The sequence below is a fragment of the Nothobranchius furzeri genome, chromosome 12, assembly GCF_043380555.1.
Source record: "Nothobranchius furzeri strain GRZ-AD chromosome 12, NfurGRZ-RIMD1, whole genome shotgun sequence".
NCBI lineage: Eukaryota > Metazoa > Chordata > Actinopteri > Cyprinodontiformes > Nothobranchiidae > Nothobranchius > Nothobranchius furzeri.
The window spans coordinates 36,554,450-36,574,165 of record NC_091752.1 but is presented as its reverse complement, the minus strand read 5'-3'; the positions used below and the strand labels follow the sequence as shown (position 1 = coordinate 36,574,165).

The 19,716-nt window shown below is 41.0% G+C and overlaps 1 protein-coding gene across 10 annotated transcripts in view; it reads right to left on the bottom strand.

The window, feature by feature from the left end:
• The window catches only part of ehbp1 (EH domain binding protein 1), a 225,295-nt gene that overhangs the window by 109,581 nt on the left and 95,998 nt on the right, over window positions 1–19,716 (bottom strand). For all 10 annotated transcript variants that reach the window (XM_070542571.1, XM_054750382.2, XM_015944984.3 and 7 more), the window contains 3 exons: window positions 18,590–18,724; window positions 17,535–17,799; window positions 15,100–15,346 (listed from right to left, as the gene is read on the bottom strand). In XM_070542571.1, the coding sequence (XP_070398672.1) occupies window positions 15,100–15,346; window positions 17,535–17,799; window positions 18,590–18,724 (647 nt within the window). The remainder of the gene's footprint in view (window positions 1–15,099; window positions 15,347–17,534; window positions 17,800–18,589; window positions 18,725–19,716) is intronic.

Genomic DNA, 19,716 nt, shown 5'->3' with positions numbered 1-19,716 from the left:
CAGCTGCTGTTATAAATCTGTATCACATTAATCTCCTTTAAACGCCACCTTCAACAAACAAATTAGTGGCGCAATGGATTCACAGATCACATGAGCTGATAACAACACCACTGATCAATTAATCTAAGCTCGGGCAGGGAAAACTCATTAAGGAGGCCACTTCAGGAATTATGTTCTGCAGGTAAAAAAAAGGGATGTGTGTGTGTGTGTGTGTGTGTTTAGGTGTGTGTGTGAGTGGTAAAGAGGAAGGGGTGTTAGCAGAGCAGTTACTAACCCCCCCCCCCCACACCACATACTGCCATTGTCCAGCGAAGTGTGGGCTCTGGAGTGATGAGAGGGGTGATAGCACAGCCAATTAAAATGAACATAATTACAAAGTCACCCCTTTGACTCCTGATCAGAATACACACACATACACACGCACGCACGCACATACACACACACACACACACACACACACACACACACACACACACACTGAAGAAGGAAGCAGCATTGGGGAAAATTTTTCAATGGAGGCAGTTTAATGGAGAATGTGTTGCAGATAAATACAAAAGGAGTTGGAACGAGCAGTGGTTCAAGAGTTGGAGAAAATAGAAGGTTTTTCTTTTTTAGCAGCAATGAAACAACTCCAACGTGTGTGTGTGTGTGTGTGTGTGTGTGTGTGTGTGTGTGTGTGTGTGTGTGTGTGAGAGAGAGCCAGAAGGTTTAAGATGAAGCTTTGTCTCAGATAAAAACATAAACCTGTAAACTGCACCAGACTAAAGTAAGAGGTTACAGGGCAGTTTATTAAAAGAAGCGATTAAAATCATATCACTCGTTTCCTCATCCACAGGCCCAGCAGTTCATCCGTGACAAATCACTGACTGATCCACGAGATACTTCACAGTTCTGTTGAAATTAAAGAGCATAATTGGCTTAATTTCATCAAATGTAGCAAGGGTCACTTCAACATGACTGGAACACACAAAGCTGTTTAAGAAATGCGCGGGGGGTCTCGGACCCACTGCAGGTCTAAGGGCCTTTCAAGTGCACTGGCTTCTCTCTCCTCACCCGAAGCCCCCTTAAACTTCACCCCAAAACCCTGGATCTTTCTTGGCTTAAGCCCACACACACCTGGAGGACTGGGGCAGATTAAGACCAGATTAAGATAAAGTTACCCCTTCTTCGGCTGCTATGTCATTCAAACCCATGGCCTCTGTGGTCAATGGACAGAAGGACACACAAGACAAAAAAGGTCTGGTTTATTCACATATACACACGAACACGCGCACGCACACACAAAGGACTTTCTGGTCATCCTCATAAGCCCTATTAGTCTGCTATAGAGCCTCTCATAGCCGACATCAATCATGGAAGGATTAGTCAATTCCCTCTCTAAACGAGTGGCAAGGGAAACGTCCCTTCAACTCGAAAGCAGGTCTCTTTCTTTTACAGATTACACAGCGATTTGTTTTCATTTTCTTCCATCTTCATCATTTTCTGTTTGACTTGCTTTTCATTTCTCTCTCATGCTCTGTGTCTCCCTCGTTCTCTCCTGCTTTGCAGCTTGTGAGGTAATCCTTGGCAGATAAAACTAAGGAGGACTTACCAAAGGCAGATTACAAGCGGCGCTTTGCGGAAGGCCTTTTTACACCAGTCAGCACGGGTATTGAGGAGAGAGCTCTTCGCAGTGCTTAACTTGTGAACTCAACATGCACCCAACAGAGGAAAAGGTGGAAAAATGATAGCCGCATTACAATTACAGGATCAAAATATTTCCCCCACAACACACACACCCACACACTGATGCGCACGTTGTGTTTATGACAACATCTGACAAAACTGAAACAGGAAGAAATGCTCAATCCTAAAAGTGAATTTTCATGTATTTAACATAATTTTTATGAATTTTAAATCTCTGCAAACCAATATTAGGCCAATTTCTATCACTGAAAAGTCTAGTAACTATTGGAACTCCACACTTCAGCCAGATCTAAAGTCCAACTCGAAACATCTCTAAACATTCCTTTCAACGTTTGAGACTCAAACAGCTGAGATCATGCAGGAGTTGGTAATGTCTTCTACGGTTCTATTAAACCGATGACAGAGATGCCCTGTGGCTTGAAAAAGCAACAGGAAGTCTTGTGATTGGACCTGAACTGCAGAAGAAACTGTGTCCCTTCTCTCCCACAAGATCCAATGACAGACCCCTCAAACACTGGACTGCAAATAAGGGATGGGGAGGGGTCGAGGCAGGGAAAAAGCAGACATTGAGAGGTAATGATTTAGCCTTACCCCTCTGGAGGATTATTCTCCTAATATTACACAGCTTATGGAAAGGCTAACGTGGCCGAGAACAGCCACTGAGGCTTTAATGCTTAGGTCTCAGTAATGGACCGCTATGCCCATTTTCCTGTTGACGCTGATGCCAAGTATGAAATTTAAGAGATGCAACACTCCTCAGCTGGAGACCCAAAATAATGTGTGTGACTATTTCATGATTCAACGGTACCTCTCATAGCAAGGGTGCCTTTTTGGGCACCACACCAGCGGACCTACAAGGAAAGTTGACTGATTTTTTTTTGCTACCTATAAAAAATATACTTAAAGGTTTTGTTACTGAAAATACTTATTCCTTTTGAAATGTGATTGGTCACACTGAGCTTCACTCGTATGCTGAACATGAGCATTTTCTTCAACCACCAGGAAATAGATGGGAAGTAGAAATAAAGAAAATTAACATTCATGGCCTCACCCACCTTGGCTTGCAACTGCAGAAGGCTGCATTTAATTTACAGCCAGGAGAGAGCAGAGCCTTGGAATGTAGAAGCTAACCATTAGCATTAGCAACTCAAAAACATGGTGGAATACATTTGTGGTTGTGTTATTTCAAAACATCATTGTTACATTTACTACCGAAGAAAGAGAAGCGAACAAAGGCAGCAGAAGAGTTGTGCTGCTATTAGTCAATCAGGTTACAAGGTGCGGTCTGATTTCTTGGAAAAAGCTGTTCAAGCAAGCTACATTTTGAAGAAAAGAAAAGAAAACAATTCAAATGGTCAACCCATTTCTTCAGGCTCCACGTTGGAATCACAGAATCTGATGGCTGCAGAATATGGTACAACACCGCTTGTGAGACAAAAGAGCAGATATGCAGCTCAGCTGAGCTGCTAGTTTTCATAACCAACTCCAAACCAAACCTCTTCCCACTCACTTTGTGTCTCCTCCCCCCAATCTAGTACGCTAGCATTTATAGCATTTTGGTGTTTTTATGGTGAAAAATGAGGCCGTTTTTAGCTTTTCTTTAGCTCTTCTTAACTTCAAAGTCACGAGAGCTCAGTGCCACCGACAATCTCAGGGAATTCCCACCACTTCCAAAGCTTCCAGAACATGAACCAAACCTTCTCGCAGTGATTCCCATTTGTGCACGTGTAAACACACACACACACACACACACACACACACACACACACACACACACACACACACAGACACACACACACACACACACACACACACGTCTTCTTTTTCAGAGAATGACTCAGTCACCTAAGCATTTTCCAAAGAGAATAGAACCAGACTCTAAACAAAACATGTAAAACAACTCCTTAAACAAGATTTGCAAGCCGAGAACAAATGTTTCTGCACACAGAGGATGTTCTGTGCAGCAGGATGACAGACATTCATAAGAGGAGTTTAATATGAGCCAATCATATAGGTAGTGGGCCAGCGCTGGTTTGGATGAGATTTTTCCAGGATTGTGCATTTTAGAGGCAATTAAAATTTTTCTTTTTTTAACGAAACATTAAATTTATCGGTTGCCATCCATATGTGGAGAGCATTTAAAGCAATGTGTCTTTAAGATTTGAAAAGCTCTAAATGTATTTAATAAGTGTTTAAACGCAAGAGGCCCAAATGCCTGACTTTTCTTTAGTTTAAGATTTTTTCTGTTGAAGTATGTTGAACTTATCTGAGAAGATGAAATAACTTTGGACTGGATAAAATGATAAGATGCGAGACCTTGGAAATGGCAAAGATCAGAAGACAAGCGATGACTGTCCTTGTCTCTCGAGCCTCTTTCTGTCCTCCTCCCTGAGCCAGACACACTTCACCGGGCGTAAATGTTCCTCTCCTGCCGCGAACCTTAGTGAAAGCTAATTAAGAAATATCACAGCCTTCTGCGAACTCAATTAAATAATGTTAATTTGCTTTAATTTCAATTTGGAGGAAGTCTGAAGTGAAGGAAGGGCTGTGGAAACAGAGGGAAGCTTCTGGCCTCTGCTTCCCCCACAGCACAGGAGCTCTCAATACCAGCAAAACCCTAATTTAAACTCTTTGATTAACATTGGTGATCACAGAAGACCTTCAACTAATATAACAGATCTTTTATATACATTTTTAAGAGAAAAACGTGTCTGTGTGCTATAATTGAGGGAAAAGTGACAATGACGTAATTAAAATAGTTTGGGGAGTTTAAAATTAGAATAAAGAAAACTAACAATTAAAAAATGTCCATTATTACCCACAGGAAGGCTCCTTTTTATAGAATTTTCTAATCTTTTAAGCAGTCAACAGTTACAAGATGTGCCGTCTTATTTTATACAAGAACTTCAAATGTCTCATTCTTTCTGAAACTCTACAAGTAAATTAAGATAACAGAACTTTTTCCTGCAAACTTCTTCCCAAAGACAACTTTTCTTTATATGAAAATTAGGCATATAATTCATGAAGCAGAACCCTGATGAAAATCCAAAGATAAGAGCATCTAAGTGTACAGCAGCCTGACTGTGGAATAGAGATTGAGATAAAACAAAAAGGATGAGCAGGGGAGAAAAATCAGCTCCGCGGAGAAGAGAAGGACTGAATCAGACCAGACAGAGCTCACAGCCCGCCCAACAGGAACTCCCTCTGTTCATTTACATTAATCCCAGACATTTTCATCCCTCCAGCTCAAGCATAAATCCTAAACTTGACACATTTGAGGATCTATATTTTCCAGACAGGACAATGGACAGGCAGACACCGACAAACTCAACTATCACTCTTTGACTTGGAAATAAACCCAAGTTGTAAAAATTACATCAAATAATGCTAAAATAGCTTTCATTTAAAGGAGCAAAAACATTTAAGTGTAAAATTGAACAAAGTTATAAAAGAGACTATCTGTCCAAGATGTTCTTTACATGGTTTAGTTTTCAACAGAATTTGGGTTGCATTGGTAAAACTCCAGAAGGCGAAGCTCTTTGTGAGGATTAATGTGTAATACCTGTATATAGAATAAGTGGGCACACGCCATATGTCCTGTATGTGTGGCAATTTTCCACAGACTGGTACTGAAGTGGGTGGTTTTAACTGATTTACAAGGAGGATAAAACTCCAACGATGACAAAGTTTAACGCAATATCAGCTCAAGGCAATTTATTAGACAACAAAATAAACAAAGAAAGAATACACATTTTACATTGTATCATGTAAAACATCTTTAGTTTAAGCTGGGTGGACACTGTGCAACTTTTTCACTCATAGCTTTCTTTCAGCTTCAGCTCAAACTGTGTGGCTTCCTCGCCAAATCTCACTTCTCATGTGATCACACTGCACGACCCAGTTCTCGGATGCGACCTGACTGCTCACACTATGTATGGCAGCAACACTTTGGACCCCTGGACGTAATATTCTTCCGGCTCTTGGAGAGTACAGATGCTTTTTTTCTCCTCTCCCTCCCTCCTCAACCCAAGGCTCTTTGTCCTGTCTTGTGTGCATGGCACTTTCTTCATTTTTTCTGCAAACTGGAAATGATTTATTATTAATAATGGATCTGGTCAGTTGGTCTCTCAACGTGATTGACAAAATTTTTTCAACGATGAGAATGGGAGAAGGGGCTCCCGGATGCCCCTCTGGGACAGAGCCAGCTGGGTATATCATGGACTCCTGGAAACAGTGGAACCTGATATGCCTCTCTCAACTGTGTGTAGAGGATTTTGAAGATGTTTGGATATTCTTCGTTTTGGTGTCGGGATTCCTGCTGTTTGGCCTGAGCGGTTACCTGGCTTACCGGAAAATTAATGAGCTTTCGAGGAATATTGGCTTAATCCCAGAGCTCAGGGATGGAATGTATCGCGCTGTGAACGCACAAAATCATAATTGTCGAGATGAGTCGTAAACTTGGAACTTTGGCTGAGATTCAGGCTCTGGCACAGAAGGTGGATTCCATCAAGGTGCGAGTTGAAGGATCAGCACGGATTGGGATTCATTAATTACGCCATTATTGGATCTAGAGGGGTAGAAAACCAACAGAACATTAAGGCAGAGAGGAAATTATCTCTGTCTGTCCCCAAAGCAGTTCTTATCTGAATCTGGTGCCCTTAGAGCCTGTGAGGCTGAAGTGAAGACTCCCCCCTCACAAGAAATGTGGAATGCTGCCGTCGCTATGGAAACTCTTTCTCCCTATCACAGCCTGGGTGGGACTGTGACCGGTGAAGGCCGTGGAACCGTATCTAGGAGTCAATGTGCTCTCTAACCCATTATCTCCCTCCCCTGTCCAAACGGAGCGGATGAGCGCTGCTCCATGCGGCTGCACGCACTGAAGTGACGAGAGTCCCAACCCTACCTCCCCACCTAGTGGACACTTATGTTGTGTATCGTTTGAAGTCTGTGTGCATATCTGTCGGAGGTGGGTTTTTTTTGGGGTTTTTTTTTTTGCATAGCAAAGCTACCCTCTCTGTTGAGGGTAACTGTGAAGTACCTTTTTTTCCCCTCCCCCTGACTCTATCCTCATATAAACCCTCTTGATCTATTACGGTAGCGCGACTCGGGTTGCGAATGATCACAGTCACCAGTTCTTGTCATGTGTCTATGTATGTATGTCTGATCTCAGAATTATGTGTACTAAAACTCTAATTTCCCTCTGGGATTAATAAAGTATTTTTGAACTGAATTGAGTTAAAAATATACTAAAAATAACAATTTTTACACAAAATGTTGGACTTTTTATCGTGTTGTTATTGATGTCTGTTGTCGTTCAAGAGTGCTGTAGGAGGACACACTGAGATTTATGGGGGTTGGAGGGGGACGAAAGAATGAAAGTCAATCAATGTTTTATCGGTTTAATTTGACATAAACACAGTAAACATGCTTTCTTGACGATCCTCGTCATTATGTGCGGAAAAAAAGGTGTATAACTAAAATGAACGACATGTGTTAATAGAGCAATATGGAGCCTAAGTCACGGCTATCTACTTCCGGACCATGGGTCCCGGGAAGAACAAAAAAATGAATTCAAGTCAAAGGGACTAAAAATTAAAATTTCTAATTCTGCTTGGTATGTGCCATGGACTACGTTTACATGCAGCCAATATCCGGGTTATGATCGGGTTAAGGTCGGCATTCGGGTTTCTGAGTTGATCAGAATAACCCGTTTACAAGCACAAATAGAAAGAGTTACCCCTAACTTGCATAACCCGATGTAAATGCGGACGTTGGGGTAGCGTCAGGACGTGTGGACTACGTCCAGACGCAATATGCGTCTTTTCCGGTTCTTCTCGTTCCGGTATCCGTGAAAACAACATTTTTCCCAGTTCGGAAGAGATAGTGACCGCGTTTGTTTGCGCTTTAATTTCCTCGTCACTCCGAAAGTGTGGTGCTGTGCTGCGACTCGCCATGTTACTACCAACTTGTTGTTTACTTCCGGAGTTCTGGCGCATACAAGACGTCTCGCTACTCAAAAGACCAAGATTCCTTGCGAACAGAGCATGCGCAGAACACACGCTTTGATGGGGATATCCCGGTATGTGTTTACACGACCAAACATTCGGGTTAGAAAAGAGTTACCCCAGGTGTAGTAACCGGGTTTTCAAAAACCCGGTAATGAGCATATCCGGGTTTCAGGCGGTGTTTACATGGACCTGCGGAACCGGGTTATTGTGAATATTCGGATTTTAAAAGGGTAACTGGCTGCATGTAAACGCACTGACGGATTTCACATATGATGTCCGTGAATTTTAAAGACACATTTTGATACCAAGAAAATGCTTATATTTCAACGGGGGGAAATGTTTTTTGAGGTTTTGTGTGAAAAAAAAAATCCAGGACTACAAATGCTCTTCACGAAAGTGATGTCATCAAACCAGACACGAAGAAAAACATAGGGAAAATGGCGTCTGGTTTGTAGTCATGCTAATTATGTGTGATGTCTGGATATTTTAGGCTTTAGGTTGTCAGACATCCTTTGTTACAAAAAGAAATAAGGATTTCAAGGGCTATAGTGATTAAAGTATAGAATTATGCAGTTAGTTTAAAATTTACACCAAAACAGCGATTAAATTGCAACATTAGGACTGGACAATAATTAAGAAATGATAGACATGTGGTGCAACAGAAAAAATTCATCAATAAATACATCAATAACAAGTTTCCTATCTTTTTCCATTATGGCCTATCGCAGGGATTCCCAAAGTGTGGTGCGGGGGTGCGCGAGCTGCCGCTAGGGGGTGCGCGAGATGAAAAGTGTAATGGCTGCGGAGCTCAGAGAAGTCTGTCAGGTGTCACCATTAGCGTTGCCAGAAAACTCATTTGTGGGTGGGCCAAAGAAAAAGTAAGTGGGCCCAATAAATGTAATTGAAAACAAGTATATTTTACTTGTGTGTGTGTGTGTGTGTGTGTGTGTGTGTGTGTGTGTGTGTGTGTGTGTGTGTGTGTGTGTGTGTGTGTGTGTGTGTGTGTGTGTGTGTGTGTGTGTGTGTGTGTCCTCCACATGTGCCCTAACTTCATAATAACAATGCGCCGAGCTTCAGCACTCTGGCCTGCGCACGCCGATATGTTCCGTATTTTATCATTTTTAACGGTGTTGGAGAAATCTGAAGGTGGTGAGTAATTCTGGCAGATTGTAATTAACACCTGTCTCATGCAGGTGTTCTGACATTGAAAACCTCACACGCGCTGAAGATCTGAAGTTTAGAGTGCGTCTGTCAGAGGTCAGACGCGTTCCGGAACCACGGCTCACGGGTGCACAAGTGAGCACATCTGGGCTGGGCAGAAGTAATTTTACAACATTGGTTTAAATAGCACCATTAACGAGACACAGTGACTTAAACGCTGCAAGTTGTGAAGCGCGTTCCATCCGCGAGACGCATCACCAAGCGGAAAGTGAATGCGTCAAGCATAAACCAAGCTTCGTGGAGCTGTGCCGCGCGCGCACACACACACACACACACACACACAGATTCAATAAGTGCACGCTGCGCAAACTCCGGCGCGCCAGACTGATACCGTCAGACTGAAGGCAGAAATGAGCTCTGCCTCCTCTGTGATAAAAACTTTTAAGAGGTTTTATAACAACATTTTTCATTCCAGGCCAAATTAAGATATTAGCTTCTATTTTGGGATGATGTATTAAAGTCGGGTCCGCTCCAGCCAGTGACTCCGAACCTGCAGCATTTGTTATTCCTGTCCGCGTGGCAGCGGATCGCAGATTCAGCCACACCATAAAACAGCAATAAGTCGGTCTGAGGCAAAAGTGAACCTCATGGCTAAAGCTTTTTCCTTTTCCCCTATAGACATTTGATTACGCACCAGTAGGTGGCCAGTTCAGGTTTACGCAGAGCAGAAGGAAGGAGAGCGCTCTGGCCGCACAGATTAAACATTCCTACTTTAAGAAAACCGTTAAATTTCATTGTTTATGTGCTACCTGGGCACTCTAAATATTTATTTAAAATTAAATCAAAGGAAATTGTAATGGTATCGAATGTTTATTAATTACTATTTAAAAAATGAAAGTGATGGGGAAAAAGGTCGATCATATTTTTTAACCCTGTCTGTTTAGCTTGACGTCTGATATATACATATATATATAGCCATGCCATGATGTGTGTGTGTGTGTGTGTGGGGGGGGGGGGGGGGGTGCGTCGACATGGTCGGGACATAGAAGGGGGTGCGCGGCTAAATAAGTTTGGGAACCACTGGCCTATCGGGTAGCTTCATACAGAACTCATCAATCATTCTCAACCAATCAAAGACACAAGCCAGGGTCCTTTACCAAGCCCCCCTCTCAAATTTAAACAGACAGCAATGTGACCTAAACAAGATGTTGCAGCAAGGCGAGCTGAAGAAAACTGTCCTGGGGAAAAAAAAGGTTACAGTACTTCACCAGTGTGGTATATTTATATTTTTAAAAGTCTGACAAAAAAATAATTGTGGTTTGCAAAATTTGCAAAGAACCGATAAAGACCAAGTTTGGTAATGCAACCAACTTGATTTAACATGAATTAATGACACAAAATGTCCAGGGCTGTACTTAAAATATAATTTCTACATTTTTTTTCATTCAAATTAAAAAATAAAGCATATAAACAATAAGATATACATAACAAAAATATATATAATTGAATAAAAAGGAGCAGAATGAAGAAAAACATTTTATAATTTCTGCCCCCTTTTCCAGAAGAAATAATCTATTTATATACAATTTCCATTTGTCAGACACACATACAGATTCATTTAGAACTTTTTCCTGTTCTTAATTCCAGTGCGATCAAGATCATTGATTTAATTTATATTTTCATAATTATTTAGTTAACTCAATTTGGTACATTTTTTGAATATATTAAATGACAAGAGTTTTTTTAAATTTCCCTTTTAAGGTTATTCCATAATTTAACACCATTTACAGATATATTCCATTCCTTAATTTTAGTTCTAAATCTAGGTTTTGTAAACACATCAGTTTCTTTCAGCATGTAATTACTAGTTCTCTTTTCAGATATCCCCTGGCAGAGTACCTAAATTGGCTTTATACATAGTTTGTAAGATTTTCCAGTCTTTTAAATCATGAAATTTCAGTAATTTATATTTAATAAACAACGTGTTTGATGGATCTCTACAGCCACTATAACTGATGATTCTCAAAGCTCTTTTCTGTAAAATAGATAAGGGTTGTGTATAGCTTTTGTATGTTGCTCCCCAAATTTCTGCACAATATGTCAAGTATGGAACAATCAGTGAATTGTACAATGCCAACAAACCAGAATTAGTCACTAAAAACTTGACTCTATGTAATACTCCTATAGATTTGGCAATTTTACCTTTTATGTAACTAATATGTGATTTCCATGTCAAGTCTTCATCAATAAGAACTCCAAGAAATTTAGTTTCTTTTACTCTTTGAATTTCAGTCCCATCTATTTCCAATGACACATCTTTTCCTGGATGTTCTTTTTATCATTAAACAGTATAAAATTTGTTTTGTTAAGATTCAGTGTCAATCTATTTATATCAAACCAGTTTTTAATTTTAATCAGTTCATCATTTATCACTTTAGCCACCTCCTCAATATTTGATCCTGAGTAAAACAGTGTTGTATCATCTGCAAACAGAATGGTACAGAGTGTCTTAGATACATTTACCAAGTCGTTAATAAACAAAACGTTTAACATACAATCATTTCTAGTTACCTTGTCTATATATCTACGTAAAACGATTATTGCTTCATAATGTCCCACTTACACCTGTACATAAAAATATTTGTGCGCTTCTCTTCCCATTGACCCACATAGCAATACCCTGACAGTCAACATTCTCACTTACACGCACCTACAAAACATACTCAAAATTGTAAACAAGATTATAAATATAAACACATATACCTTTGAGCATATTCATTGTTTTGGCACCACTACATCACAAATTTGATATCACCTAACTCACTCTTCTTCCCTGTACCTTGTGAAAACATTGATGATTTATCTCTACAAAGAACTCAAGCCTGAATGAGTTGCTAATGCTCATGGTTAGCTTCATTTAGCCAAAACGTTCTTGGCTGTTTCCTGGATGCTAAACCAACAAAAGCCTTTTCGGTCGCGAGTCAAGATGAGTGAGTCCATGAACGTTAAGTGTCAGTATGACGTAGATCCGTCAGGCTTTTCAATTCCTAGAGTTTTACTGTCTATTTCCTATCAGAAGCTAATGCAGGAGATAGATGTAGAGTACTATTTTCATGTTCAGCCTGTATGAAACACTCAGAGAAAAATGTTTTACGTATTAAAGGATAAGTTGGATTCTCCTTTCTTCTTTTTTATGTAATGCATTGCTGAGATAACGGATTGGGACTCGGTATTGGAAGATACTCAAATATCAAAGGACTCGGACTTGGATCTGGAGCAAAACAAATGTGATCAAAAAATCCCTAATTTTCTGTTTTAAACATCTATTTCCTTCAGATGAAAGTCTAAATAGAAGACCAGAAGATCTTACTTCTTGTCTTCACAAACCTTTTAAGGGGAGGTGGTAAATGTGTGACTGAATTTGACAACTTTCACAATCTGAGATTATGCCAAGTCTATGTAACGTCCAGTAATGGTCAGTTTCACCTACAGATTGACCTACAAGCCACCGGTCATCTACAGACATGAATCTGCCTCTGTGTGTCTCTTAATCTTCCAAGCTGCAGGAAAAGATTCGACACTGCATGTTTACACTCAGATTGTCAACATCATGTTCCCTTCTCAAGGTTCTTCTCTGTCAAGCCTGTCTGCTTATCTAGGCTGTCCTGCACAGAATAAAGGACTGAACCGTTATAATAGTAAATCAAATGGTTGAATGAACAATAATGGTTGATGAATAATAATAATGTTTTGATTAATCTGTGCTTAAATTAATAAGGTTGATTAATCTGTGCTTGAATTACTGAAGTTGAAATGAATATTATTATTACATTGAAAGACTTATATATGATGATCAGTAATGTTCGATATGACAAGATAATGATGATCTACACTCACACACACGTGCATATCTTCCTGACACAAGGTTAAGTTAAACGTCATGACACATATGACTTTCTTATCCACAAATCAGAGCTCTTTTTATCTGAAGGAGGAGTGCTCTGAGGTTTGTTTGGTAAAAGCTTTAATAAAACTAAGGCCACTTCCTGAGTGATTCAGTTCTAGAGAAAGCTACGGACCGGCCATCCAGAGCAAAACCTCTTTAACCCAGAGCATCTTTTGACTAGCTGTCAAAAGCCTGCTACACGCTGAAGCTGACACAACAAACGGTTCTTGCAGAACAAAGCTGATACAGTTCAGCCTGCTTAAGAGTCCTTCTAGACACAAACTAGTTCCAACCTGTTGTGCCTGGAAACATCTCTGGACTGGAGAGTCGGTGCTGCGGTTAATCTACTGAACCTCGGTGCCCAGAGGTCATCCGACCTTCCTGACCTCCGGATCCGCGAGGAGGGTCTCCAAAAAGGGCGAGATAGACACAGCATGAATTATATCTGATGTGGTTTTGATAAGAACCAACTTCATAGTTTAATGCAAACCAAATTCTTTTTCACACCCAGAACTCCATTCTTCTAGATACAAGATTCTGATAAACACACACCATTCAATCACCATACATCACATCCCATCCACTTAGATTCATCCATCACAGCAGTCTTAGTTAACTTGTCATATTTTTAATTGTTTAGAAAATAAATTCTTAACTTTTATAAACCTGACTCTGTCTGAATTGATACGAAGTGTGTTTGATCCCTGAAAAAGCAAAGAATCCTAGAATCTTCTGATTAAACATCCAAAGACCAATCAGGTTGATATTCTATATTTATATAGAATATCACATCTTATTGGTCATAAATAAAGGTAATATATTAAGCTTAAAAGCAACTGTATTTAACCCTACATCTATTTGCCGTGACCCACCATTAGACTAGCTGGTAAAAACAAATGTAACTTAAATCCACACCTAAAATATAACATGCATGCTGGAGGTAGAGGTTAGCTGCTAGTTAAGGAAAGGTAATAATTCCCCAGAATATGTTCACTGAACTGAGCCTTAAGCACACTAGAAACTGTAACAAAAAAAAAAAAAAGATCCATAAAAGCTCAAGCACACATTTACACTCCATGCACGTTTAAAAACGATGTTGGTTTCTTCTCGCCCTCTCATAGTGGGAATGATGTCTCCTCTTAATCCTTTCTGACTTCATACATTCAAAGGTCATCTCTCAGCCCATGTGCAGGCTGCACCATGCATGTGTCGCTGTGCTTGGTGTGAATACGAACAGAAAGCCTATTCACGTCTGCTGTATATGTCAACAAACCCTGTATCCCTGCTTACTGTGAACATCATATCCCCTCTCTATACAATCCCCTGGCCATCTACCATTTTCTCCTCCTGCTGTTCTCCTGTCCTCTAACTCTTCACTATCTTCCACATATTCTCCTTCATTGCACACTTCATTCTATCTCTCCTCCCTCTCTCAAATGCTACAGAGTCAGGGGCATCTCTTGGCAAAATGTGGCCCACCACAGGCCACTGGCTCTGGGTAATTAAAGTGGTTCAGACCCCTTCACCCATGGTCACAGGCAACTGCAGCTGGGCGATAAAGGCACTGTGCCATAATTACATGGACAGCCAGCATCACCGCTCAGCTACACTAAAACAGTCAGCTAGCCTCCTGCATGTGGAGGGAGGGTACACATGTGTCAAATTTGTGCATAAGTAACTGTACTGTGTTTGTGAGTGCACGGTGGGTCACCACCCCCTTGTGACTGCTCTGCTGTAGTTAAGCCCCCTGTGTTTAAGCCCCTGCACACACTTTTAACCTTCCCTCAAACCAATCATTCCCCACCAGTGGTCTGACTCCGGCCGTGAGACGCATGTGACCATCAGCCATTTAATTAGACCCAGCCATGATTTACTTAATTTAAATAAATACATGAGCATATGAAAACACCTACAAATACAAATGAAGGGCTGGTGAGCTTCATGAATATCACAAACGAGCCCACAGATGAGGAACGTTGGACGTGGACGCACCGTCGAACTGATGAAATGCTTCAAGAAAGCGTGATGCAAGGGATGATCAGAGAAAGAGAAGAGATCTGAGGAATTTTGGGATTAAAAAGATTCATGCAAAATGTGTCCAGGAACAACAAACAAACAAACAGACAAACAAACAAGTCTGTGAGATTCACATGTAGGCGTGTTCAAACTGAACCACGGATGAGACCAAAAACAAATGTTTAAAATTTCAAACCTAGATTGTTTTACTGCCAGTTTAACTAAATATGTATTCTGTATGTAGAGACTAGCCTAGCTTGCTCTCAGATGAAGCCTGTTTACCTTTGGAGAAGAGGAGGCCAGCTCTCTTCCCATCACTGCTGCCACTGGGCTGGGCCCAATGGGCTGGGCTCGTTCTCTGTCTGGGCCAGAGCTAAGCTTGGGGGTTGGTGGACTGGGACAGGGATCAGTTCTGATGCTCGGGGGTGCAGGGGCCCTCCTCTTCTGGCTACTGCCCACATCAGGAGAGGGACTACCAGCATGCGGCCGTGCTGGGCTTGATGTCTTCGGCTCATAAAATGGATTGGATCTGAAAAAGAACATGAAGAGTGAGAAAAAACAAGCAAAAATGCATGAAAGTTAATAACTCTCATACATAGTAGTAACAGGGCTGCTTAGCTGATTAGCTTTCGAGCACTAACGTGCATGGTTCTAGCTATTGGCAGCCTCCCACTAGGCTGCGACTGGTGGATAAATTAAGAACTACATTTGTAGATGATGCTCCAAAAACATCTTGAGGGTTATCAATTTCCTTGTTAGGATTGCAGAACCGCTCCATTATGTTGCATTTTTAACTAATCTTTGGAAGATGGAATTGTGGCAGAGTCATCACGCGTCTCTTAAACGTTTTGCAATAGTTTGATTGAAACTGAAAAGTTGCAAACTCTCTCATAATGTTGTGTCTCCAAGGATAAATGTACAAACTGAAAGTAAAATACATTAATTTGAAGACATCTTTGACTTGCTGATGATTATTTAAACAGAAGGGAACTGCCACACAGAAACAAGGGTTTGGAGCGGCACAATGAGGATCATACACAAGTGGTAAGTTAATAGAAGATGCAGGTGCACGGAGGTCAGGGCGGTGTGACCTCATATCCTTACTACCCAAGGTGGACCACTGACAGACAGGCAAGAGCAGGATGAGATACACACACACAAAACACACACACACCAAAATGCTTGTGGCAATGAAAGCAAGGGCACGGCCTTCAGACATTCACTCAACATGCAGCGTGCAACCCTAAACAACAAGGACTGATTGACCAGGCATTTAGATTGACTCAGTGTCACTCTGAAAGAGAGCAATAGAAAGGAAAACCATGCAGGCCTGTAGAGAAGATTTAACCAACCAATACAGGCTAAAGGACACGCCAAAAGGTTCCAGTCAAAACAACGTGCTGCCCTCTTGAACTTTCGTTTTTTTTTTTTTTTTTACAGAGAACAGCTCCTTATGTAGGAGACAGAGGAAAAGGGGGGGGGGGTATGCTAGTCAATAACCTGTCTCCATTTTGACAGCTGAGACGGGTAAAACATCCAGCCATCAGTGTGACAGCTTCGCTCAACAACAGCCAAAACCCAGAGGTTTACAATTTAGGCACGGGCACTCTTCTGGAAAGGTCACACGGTATCAGTAAAACATCTCCCTCAGCGGTGCTACAGCAAGATCCTGGCAGAAGCAAATTTACTGCAAGTCTGGAAATGCTGTCATGAAAAAAACCTGCTGAGGAGCTATCAGATGTCCTCATACTTTTACTAAGCCAGTAAAAATTACACTTGGAATAAGTCGAATCTAAACATTCCCAAAAAGGTGTGGTCTGAATAAACACACGAGAAATAAACCTTAAAATAGCTGGTTTAGATAATGATGACCAAAGTACTAAAGCCTGAGTGGTGTGGGGAAAATGTGAGTTTACACCAAATTATATTGACACTGCATTATTAAAACATCTCCTAGTACCAGGTTTTCCTGATGTGTAGTACAGTTGGGGACAGGAGCCCACTGTGGGCCCTGAAACAAGTTGTTAAATGTAACAATAACTTATTAAAAAAAGTAGCAATAAAGAATAAAACAAGTTTTACGATTGTTAAGGTTTGCTGCATTGTCATGGTTTATTAATTGCCATTAATAATTAATGAATTAATCATCTTATTATCTATGTCTGTGTACTTCAACCAGCAAAAGCCAGGGTTACATGGTATTCTGTGGGTCGAACGCAGAAAAGTTTAGGAACCTCTGGAAAATTAAAGATGGAAGGGAGGCAAACGTCCTAGGAGGAAGTTATGGAAAAACAACAGAGAGGGAAAGTTTAGGGTCGCATGTTGATAGGTGGGAGGGTTGGGGGGTAAAGGAGGAGGGAGACAAGGGTGAAGAATGCAGTGAAACAACGAAGGCCTTGTTCCCGTTGAAAGAGCTGCCTCGTCACTTTGCCCTGTTTCGGGGGGGGGGGGGGGTAATTTGTGGGTGGGTGGTACTTTAGATACAAGTTAGCCTCTAGAAGGAGGAGTCTGAGCTAGACAACCCCTGGGCTTAACACACCAACAGCTCTCTATAGCAAGAAAACAACAACAAGCTGCCTAGTAAACCACATCCATTTATAACAGGACAAAATGTGTCAACAGCCTTCCTCTAATGAGTTACTATGATCCATACTTCCCTTAATAAACACACTTTTGCATCTATTATAGAGTGTAGGAGGGAATTAAGTAAGCCTTACTCTTCAAGCTCCTCCTCCTCGTTCTGAGAGGTGTCTGCATACAGGTACTTGGTCATGTCAACGGGCCGCACTCCCTTTGTCTGCTTGGCTTTGGGGTTTTCTGTGTCAGGCTGTTGGCCCGTGTCTTGGTTGGGCTCATCGAAGGGGTTCCCAGGGGGTGAACGCCCATCAGGTTCATCCGGCTCCTCAAACGGATTTGAGGAGTCGTGGTCGTAGAAGGAATCCTCGTCAACCCTCTGGCTTACGGATGGCGGGCCTGGAGTCTCTGTTTGATAGATGCGAGAGTGCTGGCTGAGTAAACAACACACCCTTCACCAGACTTGACAAGAGTTTTGTTAGCATGCCACATCTTTAAGTAGAGAGCTAGACAGCAGAAAAACAAATCTGACTGCAGTCTATCACAGGAACTAGCTAAGCATTACATACTAACTTTCCTTCTTGATCCCTGATGTTATCCACATTTTCTGTCTGCTTTTTAGCTTTCTCCTTATTTACAGATAAACAAAATCCAACCTACTCTTCATAAGCAGTATTAGCTTTTTGTTGACTTAAATTATCCTGAAAGGGAAAAAACAGCATTTTTATAGGACATGTTTTGTGAAATTCAACTGTAGTTTGTGCAAAAAGAAATATTAACATTTCTGCTTAAAAAAAATAACTTAACAGTTGTACTTTAAAAAAAAAAAAAAAAAGAATAGTAAACAATTCTAAAGTTTCAAACATGGTTTAGGAAGCCGAGAATGCAACAAAAGATGAAAGTCAAACAATAAACCAGATCACAGACAACATAAACAAGCAATAAGTAGGTGTGAGGGAGCTCATCATTTAAAAACAAATAGATCCCAACACACCTGGCTGCTCAAGTGCTAAACCCATAATAATGTTTAAGCTGTTGAGTCAAAGCACTTCCTAGTGCTTCAAATACAAGACGCAAATTTCTAAACTCCCACCACGCATGGCTTACTACCCAAACCACTCCTCTATCAAAACTCTAAGCCATCATAGTAAAAGCAAACAGATTGTTTTTCTTATCAGATGCTGACAGAACTGCCTACCTTCATCAGGATCCCCAAACGGGTTTAGAGGGTAGGACTGAAGGTCACCATCGGGCTCATCGAAGGGATTCATACTCATGGCTGGAGCCGTTTCCTGATCTTCATCCTCCAGGAAGTTCAGCTTGTTAATCAGTTCTGTCACCAGAGTCCAAGGAAAATTGATTTAATTGACCTAAAAATCTAGAAAACAAACTTTCAAAATACAATAAAATCCAAATAACCCAAATCTACACTTGGAGTGAACCATGAGCAGAAAAAAGATTCAGTCTGCTTCCTTAGTGCCTAAACTTCTGTTTTCCTCAGCCACCTTGCTTGCTAGTGCACAGCAAGCTGCATTCTGGGAAAATTTGGGTGGTATGTGAGACTGAAGAAAGCGTGGAGTTGCTATGGAGATCTGGCTGGAGATCCTAAAGACTTGTCCACTTTGTCTTCATCATACTCACTGTAGCTCAGCACCAGGCCGCCAGAGTTTGGGTCAGTTTGAATAGATTATAAATGTAACTCAAGTTGGTGCCAAGAAATGCAGCTGAGAGCTTTGTGAGGATCTGAATGAGGAGGAATGTGCAGTGAGTCTATATGTCTTGGTCTATATGTAGTATGGCTAAGTGGTGGCTGTTGATAAGAAGGGCAGCACTTTTCCTCTTTGCTTTGTGACTTCATGCATGGCCTATTTAAGGCCAAGACAAGAGCATGTAAAAGAAAACTCAGATTTCAGTTTGAAGTGGTGTTTATCATCCAAAAGAAACTCAAATGTGTCTGAAATTGAATTGGGACTGAACAAAAAACTCCAATTAACCCTGCGGTTGTACTGGAGAAGCTTTGTGAAACACCCCAAATGCATCTGACAGCAAATTCCCACAGTTCTGTTTTCTAAAACACAACTTCCTTCTTCTCATTAATACTCATGAAGAAGAAAGGTCAACTGGGTTTGATGTACCAACACTGGTTCACTTCCAACTGCAGAAAAATCACATGGTTGAAAAAACACAAAGTTTAATGACCACAACACAACAACAATACAATGTCAAGGAAGATCAAGGGGGGTGTCGGGTATTTAGCAGAGCAAACATAAATAAAAGAACCAAAAAGGCCACAATCCTGACAAACATACCACTGAAATGTAAATA